This window comes from Trachemys scripta, chromosome 3 (genome assembly GCF_013100865.1).
Source record: "Trachemys scripta elegans isolate TJP31775 chromosome 3, CAS_Tse_1.0, whole genome shotgun sequence".
Taxonomy (NCBI): domain Eukaryota; kingdom Metazoa; phylum Chordata; order Testudines; family Emydidae; genus Trachemys; species Trachemys scripta.
Genome location: NC_048300.1, coordinates 183,532,704 through 183,556,250, shown reverse-complemented (window position 1 = coordinate 183,556,250; position 23,547 = coordinate 183,532,704). Strand labels below are relative to the sequence as shown.

General features: G+C 40.5%; 1 protein-coding gene across 1 annotated transcript; it reads right to left on the bottom strand.

The window, feature by feature from the left end:
* Window positions 1-80: 80 nt before the first annotated feature.
* Window positions 81-17,903, bottom strand: TDRD15 (tudor domain containing 15). The gene is given in 4 exon segments (XM_034766595.1): window positions 81-1,271; window positions 2,347-8,766; window positions 9,546-9,646; window positions 17,794-17,903. Coding segments are annotated over 2 exon segments (6,516 nt in total). The 5' UTR covers window positions 8,764-8,766; window positions 9,546-9,646; window positions 17,794-17,903; the 3' UTR covers window positions 81-1,172.
* Between the last annotated feature and the right edge of the window lie 5,644 nt (window positions 17,904-23,547).

Sequence of the window (23,547 nt, the reverse complement as noted above, 5' to 3'; positions counted from 1 at the left end):
CGCTGCTCTGGTCACTCAGGGAACAGAAAACTACTCATCCAGTGACCAGTATATTTGCCCTCTACCTGTACCCCACTGGTCTGGGTCTGTCACAATACAAATTAAAAATATACACTCAAATGATTAGCAATAAAAAAAAAAACTCTCTTATGATCAAATTTAATGAAACATAAGCTTCAGTTATATTTAGTATCAAGTTTGGTTAAAAGCCAATGGAAAAAATATTCTTTAGGATTTTCAGGCTTAAAAGTATGTCAATTCTTTTCAAATACAAATACATAAAAACAAAGCTGATTAAGTTAAATTAAAGTGTTGTATTTTCTCCCTTCCAATACACATAGCACAAATTCTACTGTAGCTGGGATAAAAGAGAAAAATTAATGAGAGCTGCACAAGAGTATGCAATGCCAAAGCATCGTCCAACACACTTGGGTATGGTATAAATCCTAAAATGGTTATAATCTAGACTTGGACTTAAAGGAGGTTCCCCCCCACCCCAGGTATTAAATAATAAACACTTTTCCATGTTTGAAACTTTACTAAAGACATTTGGCAATCTTTTAAATTAATTTACACACTTTCCATTTCTAGAACATTTGGTTGAAATAAATACACATTTGGAATTGCTGTTTTACAATGGTTGTCATTTCTATGCTACACGTCATAGTATTTGGTTGACACTGTATTAGAATTACTTACAAATAAATTGAAAAATGTGGCCACATTAACAATATTCTAATATTGCAAAAAAATCCAGTAGCCTATCATAATTAACAGCTGTAAATGTGGACAGGTCCTGTTCAGCTTTACTTAACCAAAAAAAAAAAAAAAACCAACACAAACAAAAAAGATCAAAATAAATATGTCCTTATCCTTCTAACTTTGCAAACAAATGCACAAAGTTCAAAATTACCTATGAATATAAAGGAATGATAAAATGTAAGTTACTTTAACTATGAGGAAAATGATTTTTAAGATATTCACAAGCAGATGCAAAATATTTTATCAGATCCCATGTAATACTATTGATATTTCGTCATGCTACACACAAATTAACAACGATGAACTTCAACTTATGTTTTTACTTTGATATTAATAGAATACTGAGTTTAATCTGAGTACTGAAATGGATTTTAGCATTTTAAAAGTATTTTAGACCTATTTTGAATAGTTTACCAGTGGCAACAAGAGAAGTTAAATTCCAGTTGATGTAATGAGAAGCTTTCATATCCTTCATTTTCCGCAGGTGGCAGGACATTATCCAAACCAATCTGTATCTAGAAAATCTATAATTTCGGTATTTACATTTTTTGGGGGGAAAGTTATGTATATCCCATAATATCCAGTCTATATTTAACAAACATTTCTTAAATCTTACTTGTGTGTAATACAGCAGCTGCACTACTTGAAATGTCTATTAAAGATGAAACACATTTTCCATTCTAATCTATCATTTTCACACACTCATAACAGTGATAAGATTTACACTTTTGGCCTAAAGTTCTTCATGCTGGGTCTCCTTCCAAATGTAAATTTTTTAGGGAAGTTTGAGCAAAGTTTCTGCAACCATTCTGGAGGTATGAGGTGTTAATAAAAAACCCCAAAACAAAGAAAAAAAAACATTTTTACCATAGTTATATTATTGGAAATGTCCATTTGTAAAGAATTTTTTAGCATCCTTACATGAGAAGTGATATTACAAAACAATCATTTTCCGAAACTGTCCCCTTTTCCCCATGGAAGAAAAAATCTAAAACTTCTAATATCCATTCCAATACATCAAAGATAGTAATAGGGCTAGATTCCATCTGCCCTTGTGTGCACGCAGTGTGTAGAGAAGTGGGAATATGGAATTTGCCACACACACACACACACACACACACAGGGCATAAGGGCCAGGCAAAATTCTGGTCCCTACTTTGAGTAGGCAGAACCCCATGGCATGGTGCAAAGCCACTCTGCCCCCAACTCAAGCTTCTCCCTAAAGGGCACCATCTAGCTCTTAAGACCTCATCCCAAACCAGGAGAAGTCAATGGAAATCTTTCCATTGAGTTTAATGTGTCGGTTCAGGCCCATATTTACTGATCCTTGTTATAGAAATAAGAAAGTGTTAGGCACTAAAATTAGGTACCTTTCCTTCATTACAAAAATAATTTGGTTTTGTGCCTCTTTGTGATAAGCCTTCCTGGGTATATAAAAACAGAAATAAAGGCCACAATTTGCATTGGCATCAAAGGGAAGTAAAACCTATTATGTAAATAAACGTAACTCTTGCAAACATATATTACAGAGCTGAGGTAAAAGTTCAATCTGTATTACTGTCCTGAAAAAAGTACTTTTAACACTGAAGCCTACTTACTATTCAAATATTCTTATGATGCCACCTCTTTACTAATCTTCATTTCCCTCATTCTGGTGTTCATGTCAGCAGAGTCACATGTCTCATTCATTGCTTCTGGAGGCAGATTTTCAGTAAGACTTTCTGTGGAAATGATGTTACATTTCTTATCATCCGAAAATTGCATAAATAATTTTTTGTCACACTTAAGTTCATCTTTTGCAGTATTTTTGCCATTACTATATGAACTTGGTTTCTTCCTGGGTCGTTTTCTAGAAGGTGGTTTAGTGATAGAATTACTCCTTGAAACTATACCACGGGCATTTCTATGTTGCAGATCTCGTGTTTGCTGCTGTGCATTCTCTTTTTTACCTGTCAAGAAACTGCTTTCAGTACAGCTATGTTTTGGTTCAGAACTTTGCAGAAAACGTGATTGCTGTGCTTCACTTTGAAGTTGTGAACATGGTTCAACTGGTTTTGTATTGTCAAGTCCAAGAAGGCAGCATGTACTTTTACAGTAGATAGCATGACGAGCTGCAACCAAGGTATCTGCTACATTACTCCGCTCACACAGAACATCTACCTCTAGTTTCATTCCAGAACCATACTGCTTAAACTGGAAAATCAGGCCTTGTTTACCTAGAAATTCCTGAAACAAGAGCTTAGCTTCATCACTCCAGTGTTCCCCTTTAGCAGGAATCACACCAGATAAGGAGCAGGAGTAAGATAATCGTGGTAAACAAATAAGTTCTTCTGGAACAACTTTCAGTTTATCAATATCTGAGTAGGGAATATATGCAGGAAAGCCATAATCAATAAACATAAGAAGAACAGACTGATTTGAAATTTCAGAAACTTCTACCCTGTTCCACTGCGCGTACAACCCAAACTTGATCAAACAACTTGCACCAGGAGTCACAAGGTCTTGTGGCAAAGTTGGCAAATTGCCTGGAAGGTCAGAAAGTAGCATAAACAAGGTTTTCATAGTGTCAAATAACTCTTCTAATTGAATACTGAAGTTTGAAGGATCAGTAACTGTAGTTGCAAAACCAGGATATTGATTACCACTTTGGAGTAGCGCCCACGTAACTGAATTTATTCTAAAAGACAGTACAGATGTCTTAGAAGCCACATTATTTGCACTTTCTGTACAATTAGGTTTGTTGATCTCGCCTTGCCCAGAGATCTGATTCAAATATTCCAAAAGTAGAATCCCATCTACTAAGATATCTACTTCCCAGAGACAAGAAGATTCCAAGTAGCTCAGAAACAGGAGCTTTATTTCACGATGTGCAATTTTCTTTATCACATAGTCACGTGACATTTTACCTGAATTTTGAATCCAAATCCATTTACATAATATGGCTTGTTTAGGAATACACTTGATCTCATTACTGAGCATTTTTGTATTACGCAAGGATACCATTTCACATCTACCACGATCCATGAAGAAAACTAACATTTTCTCCTCACTAACAAGCTTCATCACTTTTGATCGGTACCACTTCAAGGTGTTTTTAGATTTTGTCAAGCATTCCAATCCTTCTTGAATATTTTCTACTGCAATCAAACGGTTTCTCTTTGCTTCTTTGGCAACCATTACATTTAAATCCAAAAATGTTTGCACATTTCTCATTAATTTTACGTGGAAATTTCCACATTTTGAAATATGAATTATTTCTGCCATTTCTAGTTGTCCAGGATTTAGATCTTGGTTAGGGATTTTAGAGAGAATTTCAGAGGTGTTTCTAGTCTCAACAGCCTCGTATTTGTTATGACCTCTAGAGTTCTTCCTTAGTTCCTCATCTTCAGGATCTGCATTTGTGACTGGAATGTCTTGTTCTGTATTAATTTCCATATTTAGCATTTGTGTGTTCTGTAATCCTGAGCTGTCATGTCTCTGCATTAACTCATTAACCACAGACTTTCCATCACAAATTATATCTACCTCCCACTGTTGTTCATGTTGTTGCAAAAATACACAAGTAATGTGTTTATTATTTACTTTTCTGGAAAAGTAGAACATAACATTGCTGCTCCAGCTTCCATCAGGATGAGTACTTTTTACTCTACTAAGGAAACAATGGATACTGAACCTTGGCAAAGTTAAGAACTTTCCTTGAATTTTGTAGATTTTTGATGGACTCACAACTGCTGTATTACCATAGTCAATGAATTCTACCTCATAGGATTTTCCTGATCTAACTGTTTTAATAACTGCTCTATATAAGAAACAATCAATTACATATTCTGCTAAAACAAGATCCCCTGCCACAAGTTCATTCAGGTAATTTTCATGGTCTACATTTATTTTTCCTTCATTTAGTTCTTCTGCAAGTTGAATGATTATGTTTTCATCCTCTGCGAGCTGAATATAGAAACTAGATGGGCTATTAATATTGGAAATGTAACCTGCTAACTGAGAATTCAGCTCAATGTTACGTGGAGGAAGATTGATATATTTGGGTCTATTTTCCCTACCTTCTTGTTGACCTGTATAATTTAGTTTATTGGTGCAAGATTCATTCATAATATTTGCAGGTATTTCCTGCAAATTGAAAACAGGGCAAAGTAGAGATTCAGGAGTAAATATTCCATCTGCATTTTTCTCTCTGTGTTCCAAAGGTATATTCATAACATTTTTACAAACTGGCTCTTTATTGCCATGGAATGTTGGTAGTATAAAGGGCATATTGCACAATTTTTGTGGAACAAGCACAGTTTGTTCTTTATCTTCAAAATTCTCTTGAACACCAGTCTGAAAAGATATATCATGTACTTCAGGTTTTATTTCAGTTTTCAAGGCAATTCTCTCAATATTTTTATCTTTTGTTTTATTACATTCATCAGGTTTTACTTTGTGTACCTCCTTACTATTTTCAACAGACTGCTCTGTACAACTTTTCACATGCTCCAATTCCTCAGTGTATTTTTTCCCATTCTCAGACAATAAATGTAGAATTTTCTGATTTATCTGGATATGTCCATCATACAGCTCCACACCAATCTGGCCATCTGACTCTCTGGATACTACTACTGCCTTCAATGGTTTACCCATGAAATTCTCCTCAAACCATTTATTGACTTCTACTGGAATTTCTCTCTCTCTAAGATCTGACAGATAACATTTAATGGCTTGCATGGGCGTCAATAGTAAATCTGTGGCATGATCTGGAATAGGCATCAGTTTGTCTCTCACTACCAGCTGTTTATTCCCAAAGTCCACAAAATAGGCTAGTAAACAGGATGATGATCCCGTGGAAGATGCCAAAGCTCTGTAAAAGAGACCATCTTCAAAATATTTGGCTATGCATAATCGTATTTTGCTCGGGTCATATTCTGAACTGTTTGGTATGTTACTAATCTCTGCACTCTTCTTCATCAATTTGTCTATAATTTCAGTGTTACGATTAAGCTGGCAATAAAATTTTGCAGGGCTGTATATATGAGTTATATATACCTCCTCTTCACTTCCAATTTTTATATTAAAAGATGAATAGCAAAAACTATACAGAAAAACTGATGGTTTAAATGCTTTTGTGAATCCAAAAAATTGGGACTGGCCATGGCCATGCTCTATGAGAAACTGCTGCGTACCAACAAATGGAGACTGTAAATCAACTAAATTACACAAGCAGTTAGGCCTTATGAGAATTAGAGCACAAATGACGCAAGTCAATAGCCCACTGGAAGCAGAAATTAAGTCTCCAAAATCCTTACATGCCTCTTTACTCCAAATGAATCGGTAAAATTGTGAGGGTTCATTTACATTCTTAAGACTACATGTAAAAGCTTGACTTTCCAAAGTTAAAAAATCTGGAAGAATAGCTTGAAGATCTTTAAGTAAAACTCTTTCCTGATTACCATAGTCTACAAATATCACATCAACTTCATTTCTGGATACTTGTTTCAGAAAAGCTGCTCTGTACCACTTTCCATCCTTGGAGTGTTTTGCAACACAGGGAATCTGGCCAGTTTTATAGGGATTGCTATGCATTTCATAATAACTCTGAATTTGCTCCATTAAATTCATTAGTTCTGATAATTTGCTTTGCAACTGACAAAAAAAATGGGATGGAGAAATAATATGAGAACATCTGACATCAAGAACTGCTCCTGGTTTAAACATTAACTCTTTATAAGAGCTCATATGGTCACTTCTCCCAGATATTATATAATGCTTTCCGGAAAGAGTACTTTCCCAATTTGGAAAAGATTCGAGAGATTCTCTTGCCACAGAAAAAGTGTTTAATAACTGTTTGTTTTGACAGATATTTCTAGTTGCTGGTACTTTACTTTTAGGCATAACATATGTGCCTTGTGTATTTATATATTTTTTGTTTTTTGAATTTAGGCCTTTAGAATTTTTCATAAAGTTCAAAAGAGAATCCGGTTGCACTTCCCAGTACTCAGCATATCCAGCCTGAACCATAAGCGTGACAACATCCATTTGTTCCAAGCCATCCATAAATTGTGCATTAACAATGTACTTGTCATTTTGCTTTGCAATGACATAAAGCAAGAGCTGTTTGTCAAATACAACCTTTTTAAAGAAATCTGTTTCTTTTTTAACCCATACATCCTCAATGGGAAATGCATGAGCAAGTGCACAATGCATGGCAAGTGCTGGTAATTTACAAAACTCTGGAAGCAAAGTTTTCACATCATGAACGGGTACGGTATCTGTATTTCCAAAATCCAAAAAATAAACGTTAATGTTTACACCTTCCACTTCAGTGATAAGTCCTCGATAGTACTCCATGTCTTTGCTATACCGGGCACAGCAGAGTAACCCAGGTTTTGGGTTTTCAACAATCTTATCATAAACTCCATATCTATTATACACATCTGCAATATTTTTCATCAAGATTTGAAACTCGTTGTTATAGTCATTAGTTTGAATCCAGAAGTTTGATGGATTTAACACATATTCGACAAAAGCAACATGAACGGCATCTATTTTCATTTCTACTGTTTTGCAATAGATTGATAAAGAAGGGTCTTTTTCAATTAAGCAGATTCCCATTTGTTCTGTGTTTCCAATCAAACTCTCAACTGAAACACAGATCTCTTCATAAGCTTTGATGTCTCCAAGTATATTAGTGACATTTGTACTAGAAACTAGGGAACATGCTTGAACTACTTCATTCACCTGTTGTGGATATTCAGCATTAACTTCAGATTCTTGACTATGTAATGTAACATAATACAAACATTCATTGGCATTGAACAAATCAATGCTGGCATACACAGCAGTCTGTCCTAACAATGCCTGTTTAAATTCTTTTAGTTGAGAATTTCTTTTTACAGCTTCACTCTGATCACTGAAACATGACAGTGCACACTGAAATGAAATCATTGGTAAGGAAGTGAATTCTGGTTGAAGTTTCAGAACATGACTGGAAGGCACAGCTTCACTGTTGCCAAAATCCATGAACCAGACCTTTATTTGGTCATCAGAGAGGAGCTGCTGTATCACTCCCCGGTGCCACTGTCCTTTTTGTCTTTTTGCAGCACAGAGAGTTCCAAAACTATCACAAGATGGAACATTTTCCCTATTGACAGCTTCATAATGCAAAGTCATTGTTGTGGTCAAGTCTTCTAGCCCTTTCTGCCATTTTAGCATCTGACAATAAAATTTGCTTGGACTGATTGCAACATTTATTTTTACCTTCTCTATACTGCCGACAGATAAAGAAGGCAGGAATCTATCCAGAATTGGCTGAAATGCTGGTAGATTTTCAGCATTGCTGAAAGAGAATGACTCTGGCCTTGTGTATTTCTGTTGCAGCAATTCTGGCATTTGTTTGCAAAGGAGCTCTTGGGGTAATTCCTTTAACATTTCTACAATAAGACGAAACGAATCTCCATCAACAAGTTTTCCTAATTGCAGTTCAAGAACATCACTAGTGACTTTCGGTACTTCCAGGAGAAACAATTGGTATGGTAAAATGGCTTGCACGTGACCTTTAATCTGTATTCCTATTAGAGAAGAAAAATAATTTAGAGCTTTTGGACCCCATTTTTCCCCAACTGGAAGTATGTTTGAAAAAACACCACATACCACCTTTGGAGGCAGCTGGAACCATTCACCACATGCAGAAGAAACATTTATTTCATTAACTATTAGTACTTTCCCAATGTCTATGAGAAACACATCATAGATTTCCTCTCTCTTTTCCAGCACTCTTCCTCTATGCCATTCTCCATTTACGTCCTCCACCAAACAAAACTCGCCAATGCCAATACCGTCCTTTACTTTGGATACATGCTGTATTTCCTTTTGCAATATGTGGTAATCAAAGTCATATTCTGTATTATATTTCCCCTGAAATGTCACGAGCACTTCCTTTGGATGGCACTCTACGTGAGTTACCTTCAGATCCAGGTCTAAAAATTTTGATGATGGAGACAAAGAATCCATTGTCTACAAAATAAAAAGATCAGTTTTGATAATCAGCCAGTTTTCAATTCACTCTTTTTACATTAACCGTATATAATTTCTTAAAGCAATTTGTATTCAGTATATCTTTAACAGTGCATTTTGCACAAAATAAATACAATAAACGTTTACTGATTTTAATTCTAATTTTTCCACTTCTTTAGGTACATTTGGCACAATTCTCCCTCAGATGTTGTCTGCATGTGTTCCTCACAGACAAACAGTGCGTCCTGGACTTACTATTGTGCTTTCTGACTTGCTTCATCGCCTTACATGGAGCAATCCCGAGGGGTCCTCAACGAGACAAAAATTCCTCATCTCTATTCATTTTATAACAGACACATTTGCAAAACAAGAACACAGGAGGCTCAGTATTTCTGCACAAAACAAGAAGTGGAAGTGACGTTTCTCTGTCATTTGTGTTATCTCTGCCAATTCTACAACTGGACTGCCTTTCACTCTGCAGGTAGTCTGGAGACATTCCAGAGCTTTAACAGTGGTACTCAGGAGCTGAACCCCACACACCTGACAGCTCATCTGAAGGTTTGACTCTATCGAGAAAACAAATCACAAAGATTCAGTGCTCTGTTTGAACAACTTTTTTGTTATTTACACTGAAGTATGCCCCCCCTTCCACTTCTTGCTATTAGTTTTATTTGAGGGATTTTTATTTCCCCAAGACACACATCTCTCTCTCTCTCCCCACCCCTTTCCTCCTTCTCCTTCAGGAGGAGAAATCTGTGGTCCTGTGCAGTAGGGCTTACCTCTTTTGATGGAATTACAACTTTTAGTATAGCTGCAGATGTGTTATTCTTTATAATGTACTTCCCATGTCTTTTTGGAGAAATAATTGGAAGTCACAATTCTACCAAAGAAAAAAATGGTTTTATGTTAATTATATGTTGAATGCCTCTTTTACTGTACTTACTTGTAGTACTCCATAACATAACAGTGGATTTTATAAAAAAAATTAAATATTTTTACATCACTTTTAAACAAAATGCCCTGACCTACATTTAACCGTCTCCAAGGTTCAGCATGTCTAGAGCTTTATTCAAATGTAATGCAACTGGTCTGACTTCACATTCTTTGAATCAATATCATGCCCCTACAGTTTCACACCACCACCATCACATGCCTAAATATGATATTCCTGTTAATAATTAACGATAGTCAGTTTGTCAAACACACTTGCCCATTGTGCAAGAGCAAGCTGGTGGGAATCAATCCCTGTCAAGCAGAGGCTTTAGTTTCTCAGAAACTAAGCTTTACATTTTTTAAAAATATGTATTTCTAGTTCTTATGGAGGAAGGTAACATAAGAACACAAGAATGCCCAATATCAGTGATTCATCTGGCCCAGTATCCTGTCTGCTAACAGTGGCCAGGGCCAGATACTTGAGAAGGCATGAATGGAACAGGGCAATTATTGAGTGATCAATCCTCTCATCCAGTCCCAGCTTTTGAGGTTTAGGGACTCCCAAGCATGGGGTTGCACTCAGACCATCCTGGATAAAGCCATTAATGGACTTATCTTCCATGAACTTATTTAATTCTTTTTTGAACCCAGTTATACTTTTTTGGCTTTCACAGCATCCCCTGGCAACGAGTTCCACGGTTTGACTGTGAGTTGTGTACACCATAGATTTTTATAATGGCATTATGATTTTTTTTTCATCTTAGCTATCCCTTTTCTAATAGTTCCTAACATTCTGCTAGCTTTACTGACTGCTGTTTGACTTGGAGAAGATGTTTTCAGAGAACTATCCACAATGACTCCAAGATCTCTTTCTTGAGTGGTACTGTAACAGCTAATTTAGAGCATGTCATTTTGTATGTATACTTGGGATTATGCTTTCCAATGTACATTACTTTGAATTTAACAACACCAAACTTCATCTGCCATTTTGTTGCCCACTCACCCAGTTTTGTAAGATCCCTTCACAGTAAGCTTTTATCTTAACTATCTTGAGTAATTTTGTATCATTTGTGAACTTTACCACCTCACTATTGACCCCTTTTTCCAGTTCATTTATGAGTATGTTGAACAGCACTGGTCCCAGTACAGATTCTTGGGGGGCGGCCTTATTTACCTCTCTCCACTGTGAAAACGGACTATTTATTTCCTATCTTTTGTTTCCTACCCTTTAACCCAGCCTTACTGATCCACAAGAGGCCCTTCCCTCTCATCCCATGCCTGCTTACTTTGCTTATGAGCCTTTGGTGAAGGATCTTGTTAAAGACTTTCTAAAAGTCCAAGCACACTATGTCCACTGGATCATCCTTGTCCACATACTTGCTGACCCGCTCAAAAAAATTCAAAAGATTGGTGAAGCATGAGTTCCTTTTACAAAAGCTATATTGACTCTCTCTCAACATATCATGTTCATCTATATGTCTGATAATTCTATTATTTACTAGACCTCTTGGGATAATATCCTCTGGTCCGGGTGACTTATTACTGTTTAATTTATCTATTTGTTCCAAAATCTCTATTCAACACCTCAATATGGGACAGTTCCTCAGATTTATCACCTAAAAAGAATGGCTCTGGTGTGGGAATCTCCCTCACATCCTCTACAGTGAAGACTAATACAAAGAATTCATTTAGCTTCTGTGCAATGGCCTTGTCTTCCTTGAGTGCTACTTTAGAACCTTGATTGTCCAGTGGTCCTATTGATTGTTTGGCAGGCTTCCTGCTTCCAAAGTACTTTAAAAAATTTGGCTGTTAGTTTGTGCGCTTTTTGGCCTGCCTAATTACATTTTTACACTTGACTTGCCAAAGTTTATGCTCCTTTCTATTTTCCTCAGTAGGATTTGACTTCCAATTTTTAAATATCTTTTTGTCTCTAAATGGCTCTTTTACTCTGCTTTTTAGATATGGTGACATTATTTTGGTCCTCTTACTGTGTTTTTTATGATTAATTTATTTATTATTATTATTTGGGGTATATAATTAGTTTGAGTCTCTACTATGGTGTTTTTTTTAAAGTTTCCATGCCACTTGCATTTCATTCTGATTATGTTCCTTTTAATTTTCATTTAACTAGCTTCCTCAATTTTGTGTTGTTCCCCCTTTTGAAGTTAAATGCTACTGCATTTGTTATTTTTCTCCCTGCAAGTATGTTAAATATAACTACATTATAGTTACTATTACTGAGCAGTTCAGCTACATTCACCTCTTGGACCAGATCCTGTGCTCCACTTAGAACTAAATGAAGAACTGCCTCTCCATTTGTGGGTTCCAGGATTAGCTGCTCTCAGAAGCAGTCATTAATGGTGTCTAGATCTCATCTCTGCATTCCTTCCTGAATAACCTTGTGAATGTCAACTACTGCAGCGGTGTCTTCCTCAATCAGCAGACAGCCTACAACACAAAGGTCTGGCCATGCTTTTATTCAACGTAATGGGACATTAATTGGCTAGTTATCCAGTTAGTCACTTTTCCAATTTATTGAAATATTAATAAAGGACCCAATTCTGCAAAGTTCTGTATGATCTCATCTTTCACTGACATCAACAGCTGAAAGAGTTATAGAACTGGCTGGGGGAAAATAGAGAAGAGCTTGGATGTAGATGTGGCTTCTTATTCTCCCTTCTCCCCCTCACTCCTTTTTGGGAATGAAGTCCATTCTCACATTCCCTTTTGCGCTATCAAATTACCTCTGCAGAAGAATTTTATAAAGGATGACAACCTATACTACTACCTATACAGGTTATTGTCCTTATTTATATTGTGAGAGTTGACTGCTGCAAGGAATAGAAATATTCAGGAACAAGGTAGGAAGTATGAGAAATAAGCGACAGAAGGGTTCAGTGAGAGAGAGGGGAAAAAAGAAGATAGATGAGAAAGATGCAAGGACAAAACAAACAGAGCAGAAGACTTAACAAAAGATTGAGTTGGCTGTTGGCATAAAGCAGTGAGTCTCAAATTTGTGTACTGGGCAGAAAGGAACTACCTCCTACAGGGGTGCATGGATATTAGCCTCTGGAGATGCAAGCAAGCTGAAATGCCTCTTCCTCCACCTCCTGCAAAGGAAGAGGCCACACCTTCTCCCTCCTCCTTGTTCTTCCAGCCTGACAACTGGAGCGGGAGACTCAGCTAACGAGAGAGAATTCTTATTCCTCTCTCTGATTACCTCACCATGTCGCAACAGGAACACCCCACAGTTTGAAAACCAATGCTCTAGAAGTCATACATAGCCATCATAAGGTTGAAGAGGTGTTACCATGCTGTTACCTCCAATGCTCGCAAAACTAAAAATAGACAGATAAAATAAAAGCCCTTTCACTCCTTATTAAAAAAAAAACAGTAATTTTGTGTACTTTTAACTCACCAGTACATGCACTCTGGTATACATTAATAGATCACCCAAAATGCACATGTAGAAGCCCCTCTCCTATGCACTTCAGCTACTCCATAGCTGTCTGCAGGGGATGAGACAAGGGTTAGGGTGAAAGTTGCAGAAAACTAAGGAGCAACTGAAATCCAGGGACAGAATGAAAACCATTATGCCATTTTCCAGTCCCTTCTGCTACAACAATGACAACTTTATACCAGATCTCTTACTCCTCGGGTAATTCTGTGCCAACAAAATAAAAATTCTCTGCACAATATTTTAAAATTCTGCAAAATTCTGCGTATTTTATTTGTCGAAATGACATACAGTAACTCCTCACTTAACATTATAGTTATGTTCTCTCCCCACTCAGCCAGACACATTTGCCCCTGTCTCCAAAAATCCCTGCACCCCCACTCAGCCAACCTCCCTCCCTCCATCCCCATGTGGCCCTGCACCTCCACTCCCATTTAGCCCATGGCTCAATGCTGTCACTCCATTAGCTCCTGTGCCCTCACCCAAGTCTGTCCCCCCACTAGCCCTTCTGAACTCGAGTCTATGTGACCGCCCAGCAGCCTCATGTGCCCCGCTCTGCCCGTATTCTCTTCCGCCCAACCCCCTGTATCCTGGCTTGCCTCACCTAGCCCCTCAGGCAGGGCGCTCTGAGGAACACAGCCTCTCCTCTTCCCTATCCGCAGCTGGTTACTCCGTCCAGTAAGCAGGCTACCCTCTGTTGTGGTGCCACAGTAGCCCCTGGTATGAGAAAGGTGTAATTACAGCACCTGGCAGAATCTATTTTCTGCAGAGATAAAAAACCTGCAGGGGATATGATTAACTCTATACTAACTATCAAAGGGGCAGCCATGTTAGTCTGGATCTGTAAAAGCAGCAAAGAGTCCTGTGGCACCTTATAGACTAACAGACGTATAGGAGCATGAGCTTTCGTGGGTGAATACCCATTTCTTTGGTTGCATCCGAAGAAGTGGGTATTCACCCACGAAAGCTCATGCTCCTATACGTCTGTTAGTCTATAAGGTGCCACAGGACTCTTTGCTGCTTTTACAGATCCAGACTAACATGGCTGCCCCTTTGATAGTTAGTATAGAGTTAATCATATCCCCTGCAGGTTTTTTATCTCTGCAGAAAATAGATTCTGCCAGGTGCTGTAATTACACCTTTCTCATACCAGGGGCNCAGTAAGCAGGCTACCCTCTGTTGTGGTGCCACAGTAGCCCCTGGTATGAGAAAGGTGTAATTACAGCACCTGGCAGAATCTATTTTCTGCAGAGATAAAAAACCTGCAGGGGATATGATTAACTCTATACTAACTATCAAAGGGGTAGCCATGTTAGTCTGGATCTGTAAAAGCAGCAAAGAGTCCTGTGGCACCTTATAGACTAACAGACGTATAGGAGCATGAGCTTTCGTGGGTGAATACCCACTTCTTCGGATGCAACCAAAGAAATGGGTATTCACCCACGAAAGCTCATGCTCCTATACGTCTGTTAGTCTATAAAGGTGCCACAGGACTCTTTGCTGTCTATACTAACTGTATTTCAGTTTTTTTAGCATGATCAATACACAAAGAAAGCCTAACCAATTTAGTGATGCCTTCATAATCAAATATATACTAGGGGTGTAAAATAGTAAACGGTAAGCCGGTAAGCATTAGTCTTACTGGTTAACCCAGCTTAACCATTAACCCCCAGCCTCCGGCTGGCTGGAGCAGCCCCAATCCCAGCCCCGAGCCAGCAGGAGCAGCCCCAGCCCCGCCAGCCGATCCCGGCCGACCTCAGCAGCAGCCCCAGCCCCACGCCCGCAGGCCGGAGCAACCCCAGCCCTAGCCCCTCTCCCTTTCATCAGTTAAACAATATAATTTTAATTGTTTAACAGGTTAACTTTTTAAACAACCTTTACATCCCTAGTATCTACTATGTTAAGAGAGATCAATGTCTTTATTTCTGTTAGTATATAGGTTTGTTTGTCAGCCTGAGATAGAATTTTGGGTTTGACTTTTTGATACTCTTATATCTTATAGTAAAATGTGTAAACAAAGGATAATGATACTGTGTGTTACATCTGCCCGCAAGCAGATGGGTTGAAAAAAGATAAGAGATGGAACTAAAGTGTTATAGTATACTCCCACCATACCCTGTATGAGGATACAATGGAAGGCTGCCTGGCTCTTTCCTCAAGCCAAGGTCAAGCAACCAGTGAGGAGGGGTAAAGTGGGCTGGGGAGCACGGGGGGGACATAAGAAACACTAAAAGACAAATAAAAACCTGGCCTTAGCCAAAGCACAACCTCACTCCTTACCCCTCCCTATGGGATATAAAAAAGGTGGGATGAAGACCACAGACCCACTTCCCCCCAAAACAGAACACGACCATAAATTGTAAAGGGTGGGATTGTGGGTGTGCATTGCAGGTATATTTGGGCCTCCTCTAAGAAAGAGGAGATGGAAATGGGGACACAGGCAAGACTCCGCACAGTCAGAGCTGGAAGGGGGACATCGGGTAAACGTTCTGCGATGTCAGAGCTGGGAACCAGAATACCAGAAACCAGACTCTGCCGGCATGTAAAGTTATGGATATGCTTTCTGTAAACTAACCCCAATAAATATTGCATTGCCTGGACTTCTGGTCTTCTGCTTTCTGTCTGCATGACAAGAACCAGGGGAGAGGGTAAAGGGAGCATCCTCTAACAATTTCTATGGGCCTATGATAAATGGATTATCATGTTTATTACAGTGGTGCAAACAGTCAACCAGAAACAGAGCCCCATTGTATACAGAGCCAGACACATTCCCTACAGAAAGACACTTACAGTCTAAATCACAAGCCAGACAAAGGACAAACCATACTAGCAAAATGAACAATGTAATATCGGTAGGGCCCTACCAAATTCACAGCCAAGAAAAACGTGTTATAGACTGTGAAATCTGGTCTCCCCCGGTGAAATCTCGTCTTTTGTGTGCTTTTACTCTATCCTATACAGATTTCATGAGAGAGACCAATGCTCCTCAAACTGGGAGTCCTGACCCAAAAGGGGGTCACGGTTTTGCCACTCTTACTTCTGCACTGCCTTTAGAGCTGGGTGGCTGGAGAGTGGCGGCTGTTGGCCAGGCGCCCACTTCTGAGGGCAACATCCCGCCAGCAGCAGCACAGAAGTAAGGGTGGCAATACCATACCATGCCACCCTTAATTCTGCGCTGCTGCATTCAGAGGTCGTTGGCTGGAGAGTGGCAGCTGCTGACCAAGGGCCCAGCTCTAAAGGCAGCAGCACAGGAGTAAGGGTGGCAATACCATACTATTCCATCCTTTCACCTGCGCTGTTGCTGGTGGCAACTCTGCCTTCAGACCTGGGCTCCCGGGCGGCAGCTGCTGCTCTCCAGCCACCCAGCTCTGAAGGCAGCACAGAAGTAAGGGTAGCAGTACTGCAACTCCCCTACAATAATCTTGCAAAAAAAAAAAAAAAAATACACACACACTCCTTTTGGGGTAGGATCCCTACAGTTACAACACTGTGAACTTAATTTAAATATCTGAAATCATGAAATTTATGATTTTTTAAATCCTATGTCCATGAAATTGACCAAAATGGACTGTGAATTTGGTAGGACCCTAGATATCAGCAATTATCTCTCTTCCTCACAGCCCTTTCTTTTGGTTACTTAAATTATTACCGTGGGGAATTTATACCTTTACTGAAAAGAAAAACTACTCATCACATTTAAAGCGTTCTTGTTTAGCATTTGGCCTGATTCAAGATCACTGGCAACATTGTGTGACTAAGTGAAAGAAACTTGAAAAACGGAAGATTTGCCTAAAGAAGACTTTCTTGTTCTATGACAGGTTTCAGAGTAGCAGCCGTGTTAGTCTGTATCCGCAAAAAGAACAGGAGTACTTGTGGCACCTTAGAGACTAACAAATTTATTAGAGCATAAGCTTTATGCATCCGAAGAAGTGGGCTGTAGTCCACGAAAGCTTATGTTCTAAGAAATGTGTTAGTCTCTAAGGTGCCACAAGTACTCCTGTTTTTTTTTCTTGCTCTAGAAACAACTCTAAACTGATGACAGGAACAAACGGGACTTCAGTTAGAGGCATCAAACAGCGCCTCATTATTAAAAAGCCCCCCCCCCCCAACGAAGAAAAGGCTGTGGGGGGCGGGGAGGAGCTTGTTTTTAACCGTCTCCAAGGCCTAGCTTCCCGTGCGTGGGTTGTAATGACAGCACCATCCACGGCCACTAGACGCTCGGCCAGAGAACCAGTGGCCGACCCGTGCACTAAACAGCCCCCGGCCCCGGTTCCAAGCCAGGCGTACGAACTCCAATCTGCCGTTTGAGGCGGTCGGAGAAAACTTTCCCTTCAACACTTTTAAAGGCTCGTGTCTGTCAATTTCCTCGCCGCCGCTATTTGCGGACCAGACCGGACCAGCCGACGCTGCACTGAGGGCGGGAACAGGCAGCTCGCGCGCCGGACCGTTAACGGGGCTTTGACGGGACGCGGCAGCGCGAGGCCCCACAGCGGTTCTGCCCGCCGAGCCGTGCGCTAGCCCCGGGGTTCGCCGCGGGGACGGGGCTGGCGCTTACGGGCCACGAGGTTCCGCACGGGGAGGGCGCTGCTGGGGCCGCGCTGGCCGCGCGAAGGGTACCCGGGCGGCTGCTCCCTTACCCGGGGTCGGATGGGCACTGACACCTGCTTGAGGCGCCGGGGCCGTAGGGAGAGATCGGCCTGCGGACGCCGCCCAGAGCAGGCAAAATGGCGGCGCAACTGCCCGTGCCGAACGCCGCTGCGGCGGGCGCATGCGCCGTGGGCCGCGTTGGGAGGCTGAAGCGGAGCTGGGTGTGAGGCGGGAGGGGGCGGTTGAAGGTTCCTCTAGCTGCGGTAGGGGCGGGCTATGGACTCCCTGTGCCCCCCACCCTATTCACCCACAGTGGTCCTCAGCATGGGGCTGGGCCTGACTGGCTGGCGGGGCTTCCCCAGAGCCCCATGCTTGCTTCACCAGGCCCTTCTCCAGAGTGGGGTCAGGCCAATATCCAGCACCTCTGAAAACCCACCTGTAAAACATTCCTCTCTGCTTCTACAAGCCCATCCTGGGTGTGGGCCACTGCCCCCGCCCGCTGCCCCCTTGGGTTCACATCAGCAGCCTCTTCCTCCTCCCAATAATGAGCAAACTCCAAGTGGATGCAAAACATAAGCACTCTCAGCATCTAAAGAGGTGGCCACACCAGGGGAATAGCAAGTTAGCCCACAAAGTCCTTGAAATGCTGTTGGATGCTAAGAATGGTGGTTGGGATGAATTAATCGGGTCATAGTCTCCAAGCATGTGGCCCTCACCTTTGCCAGAGTTTTGTCTGTCTCTGCTAATCGGGGATCTTGGCGGACCGTGGATAATAAGAGCTAGCCGTGGCAAGCTTGGGAGAAATTAAAGCTTTCGGTGCAATACATGGAAATATTCCTATTTGGAAAGTATTACTAATACAAGCTTAGGAGAGAGATGGGACTATTTGGTCTCGATACTATACGTTTTGTACAAATCAGAAGAAAGATCATGCCAACCTGGAGTTAGTTCTCTTTAAAACTCCTGGCCTTTAGGTTATCATAGTTAAAACATCCATGATAACAAAGTTCAAATATTTTGTAGCAATAGTTTAGTTTCTTAAAATAGATATTTCTAAATGCCTATCATTGAGCTGCCTAAAAGGATGGAAATGTATGTTTCTGGCATTACTTCAGTTATTAAATTTGCCTCATTATATGACCATTAATAAACTTGCTCCCTTTCTATATTTTTCCTGTTTTTGCAGAAAAGACAATCCATCATATCTGAACACTTTGAACATGTCTCCTATGCAGCCTTGTTAGTAGTACATGGTGCATTAATGTCCAGGAAGGAGATGTTTACATTTAATCTTTCAGGATAGAGAAGCTCACTAACTCTTGGCTGGACACCAAATTCTAGCCCTCATTTACTTCTAAGTGTTGTACCAACCTGGAAATAGGTCTATGCCTTTGGATTGCCATGGAGATGTCAATTATTTAGGTGTGTGAAGTCATGCCACTTTCCAAGAAGCTACTGCAGCAGCATCCCTGATGGGGTCTGTGGTTGCTTTTTTAAGCAACTTAAAAGGGCTGAAGTATTTTTAAATGTCTGTATGAGTGAATGGCAATAGAAGCTGTAAAATATGTACCAAGGTCTGATGCAAATGAATAATAGCATTTCCAAATAAAACTAAAACATCTGGGCTAGATTCACAAAAAGGACTTAGGCACCTAACTGCCACTTTAGGTGCCTAAATCCAGAATCAGTCCCTTCTGAGATTCACAACCTCTGCCCACACACACACATTCAGCTCAGCTGCCACCTAACCCAGCAGGCACCCAAACTCATTGCCTACATTTTTGCAATAAAATTCCTTGTGCAAGTGTATTTCAACCACACACCAGGTGACCGGATGCCTAAGCCTCAGAGTGATTCATGCACTGGGAAAAGATAAGCATCCCTCCACCTAACTGACCCGTGGGCCCCTAGCAAGTAAGTGTGTTCAGACCTTGTCTACTGGATTGGTCCCCTATATGTGAGCTTACCCAAAACAACTGGGGGTGGTGTCCTCTCTCATAGCGTTTTAGTCCAGTGGTTAGGGTACTCACTGGGAGTGGAAGACCCCAGTTCAAATCCCTTTTCCACCTGAGGGAGAAAAGGGATTTTAATTGGCTCTGTCATTTCTCAGATTAGTGTCCTAACCACAGGGTCATATCATATGCTAATGCTTCCTCAGTCTCTCCTGTTGAATATGTTCCACTGTAGATCTTTTTGTTTGTTTGGTTTGGGTTTTTTTGTTTATTTGAAAGCAGATGGACCAGGGGACTGGATACTGAGTCTTCTACCACTACCACCCCCTGTTAAGTGAATGTTCTCACCACCAACCTACAGAGCCATTCTCACGTGGGGTTCTCTCTCTCTCTCCCTCTCTGGCCTAATGATCTATCATTATTTAACCACAGTAGAACAGCTTCAACAGGTAAGACTGAGGGAGTCTCACATCATAATATGCCGTAGGGCAGTGGTTAGGGCCTGCACCTGAGCAGAAGCGGATCCCTATTCAAGTCACATTTCCCCACATGAAGGGCATATTTCAACTGGGGGTCTTCCACATCCCAGCTGAGTACCCTACACTAACCACTGGATTAAGAGTTATACGGAAAGGCCTCCTCTCCTGGCTTCCTGCTAAAACAGCATAAGTACTTAACGCCAAGACAGGGTTTTCAGAGGGAACTGCCTCCTTGCACCCTGGACTTAGTCACCTATGTCTAAAAAGGGATGGGGTTTAGCACACACACCCTGCGGCTTGGCATCTCCCACTGCCTGGCTTAGGTGAGGAGCTGCCTAGAGTGCTGACTTTTGTGAACCCCATTCTGAGGCACTTAGCTCTTTCCATTCATTGTATAGGGAGCCTAGGCACTGAACTCAGGCTTTGTGAATCCCATGATTTTCTGAGTGCCTAAAAATTTAGCGTGGCAATATTCAGCATCACCCCACATAAGTTTCTTTGTGAATCTAGCCCATGGTGAATGACTCAGATTTGTTATTCTTTATAATAATCTTCCATAGATAAGAGAACAAATGCTGGTGCGTATAAGAAATGAGAGAAATAAAAATAATCTCTTACTCAAGAACCTCGAAGGGAAAAAAATCCATTTAACCATAGCTCCAGATATGGAGCTAACTGTTGGGTGAAGAGACTATTTTCTTTTCTAGTGCAGCTGTGCACTACAGCCAGACCTTTACACAAGAGGATTTCATACATCACAAACTCTGGTAGAAGTTCTGCTATCTTTATATAGGCAGAGATTTGGAAGAGAAAAAAGTACAAAACAACTACACCAAAATTGAGGCTACAGCAGAGGTGCTGGAACAATTTGTATAGTGGGGGTGCTGAGAGCAATTGAATCAAACTGTAAATGCTGTATATAATGGAAATCACTTCAAGCCAGGGGGTGCTTGCAGCATCCCCTGCATCCCTAGCTCCAGCACCTATGGGCTAGTGTACTTTTTCTCACTCTTTCTTTGAAAGAGCCTAATCTAATCCACAGCAACAACTGTGTGGTGCTGATAACTGAGTAGCAGCCACTAGGTGGCAGAAACAACCAAAGATGGCCCTTAGTGAAATACTTAACAATATACTAGTATTGCTTCAACAGTTTGACCAATGAAGCAATTAAATCAGCCTGTTCTGTCCTGAAATACAAGTGTGTGTGTGTGTGTGTATATATATATATATATATATATATATATATGGGGGAACTTTGAAGATCACATTTGCACTATTAGAAATGTTTTCAGATAATTGCTATAATTTGTATTAACATTGAAGCATCTTGATTTATGTACACAGTGCAGTTCCCTTTGAAAATATTTTATTATATAATACATTACTCTTGTAGTCACTGTGTTTTTGAAAATTATCTTTATATCATCAGTAACCTGTTATTACACAGTTATAAACTCAGCAGTTTATACATCAAAAAACAGTCTGTGGAAGCCACAACTATGAAATCATGATAGAAGAAGCCAATATCTTCTACTACTACTTAAAATGCATATAGCACTTTACAAGCAATGAATAACTCCTCATAAAACCCCAAGCAGGTAAGAAAGTATAATCCCCATTTTATAGATGGGGTAGCAGACAAAGGAGTTAAGTGGCTTGTCCCTGACCACAGTGGAGTAACTGGGAGGAATTTTAATAAGAGGGACTGTTATTCAGATTATTCTGTTTTACCCTGAGGGCTTGTTTACACACACAAGTTGTGTCGCTTTAACTATATTGGTATAATTAAAGCAGTACAACCTCCTCCCTCAATGTGTGTGTAGTTATATTGGTATAAAGGTGCTTTATACTGGTATAGCTATTCCCTTATGAGAAGGAGAATAACTATTCCTGTATAATTCACCTCTGTACCAATATAACTCCATCCACAGTAGGACTTTTACCAATAAAACTATTTTAGTTTAAAAAAATCACAGCCCTAACCCAAATAGTTACACTGGTAAAACTTATAAGTATACACAAACCTAAGATTTTTGAAGGGAAAATCAGGGAGTGCACATGCAGTGTAACTGTGTCATTTTAAAGGTTAAATGATATGTCAGATGAATGGTAAAGCAATTTAGTGCATGCATTGATGGTGGGTGATCTAACAGAATTGTGAGTCATGGAATCATATAAACTAAGAGGTGGAAAAGAGACCTATTAAATCATCTAGACTGTCTGGTGAGGAGACAGACTAGATGATCTAATAGGTCTTTAGCATCTTTCATTTCTATGATCCACATCAGTTAACCAAGGTGTGGCCTGAAACCTGCAAACTGGTCCATGTGGGAAAACCCTTATGCTCCCTCAGAGCCCCATTGGCACCAATTTGGGGGAGGGGGCTGCCTGAGCAGATTTGCTTGAACGTTCAAGGCCTTAATTCGTACTCTATTAAATCTGTTCCAAAGAGTTCACCTGTATGACTTTTGCAAATTCAAAGAGAAATTTCAGGCAATCTTATCCAAATAAACTCTTTGGACTGGGAATTATCTTTGTATATGTTCATATGAGGCCAGATCAACAAAGGGACTTAAGTGCCTACACTCTAAATCCCAGTTTTAGGCAACACTGCAATCCACAAAAACACCGCTCAGCTTCTGCCTGAAGCTGTATGCTCCTAAACTCACTTGGTGCCTAAATTTCCACTGTAAAAATTCTCTAGGTCCCTATGTATCACCTCTGGGTATGCACACTCTGCTTCACTGTAGGTATCTGGGTGCCTATATCCCACCTTAGCCCAGTGCGATTCATGAACCTGGGAATGACAGGCATAGGAGCGTCTCTGTTATTTGCAAGGCCTGATCCAGTAGGTGTGCTCTGAGTATGCTTAACTCCACACAAAGTACTGGAGGAGGAGGAGGGGAGAAGGAGGCCTCCTTCATATCTTTAGATTTGTACAGAGATCTCCCACCTCTCAGGAGAGTGCCCTAGCCACTGAAATATCTAGTGATATTCTCTTTGGCCCAATTAATATTGAATGTTTCAATTATTTAATTAAAGTGGAATGGCTTCAACAGGAGAGACTGAGAAAAAGACACATCAGAATATCCCATAGTCCAGTTGCTAGGGTACTGGCTTGAGGGAGAGGTGATCCGTGTTCAAATCCCTTCTCATCAGACTCCGGAGAGAATGGCACCAGACTCTTCTACTTGCTGGTGGGTCCTGACCACTGAGCTAAAGTTTATGAGGGAAGTTTCTCTCTCTTCCCACTCCTCATGAGCACTTGCATGGAGCTAGGTGCCTGCATCACTCATTCTCACAAGAAATGGCTTAGATGCCTAAGCCATCTGATTCCAGAAGAGGGGTTCCTGGTAGTGGATCACAAGCAGAG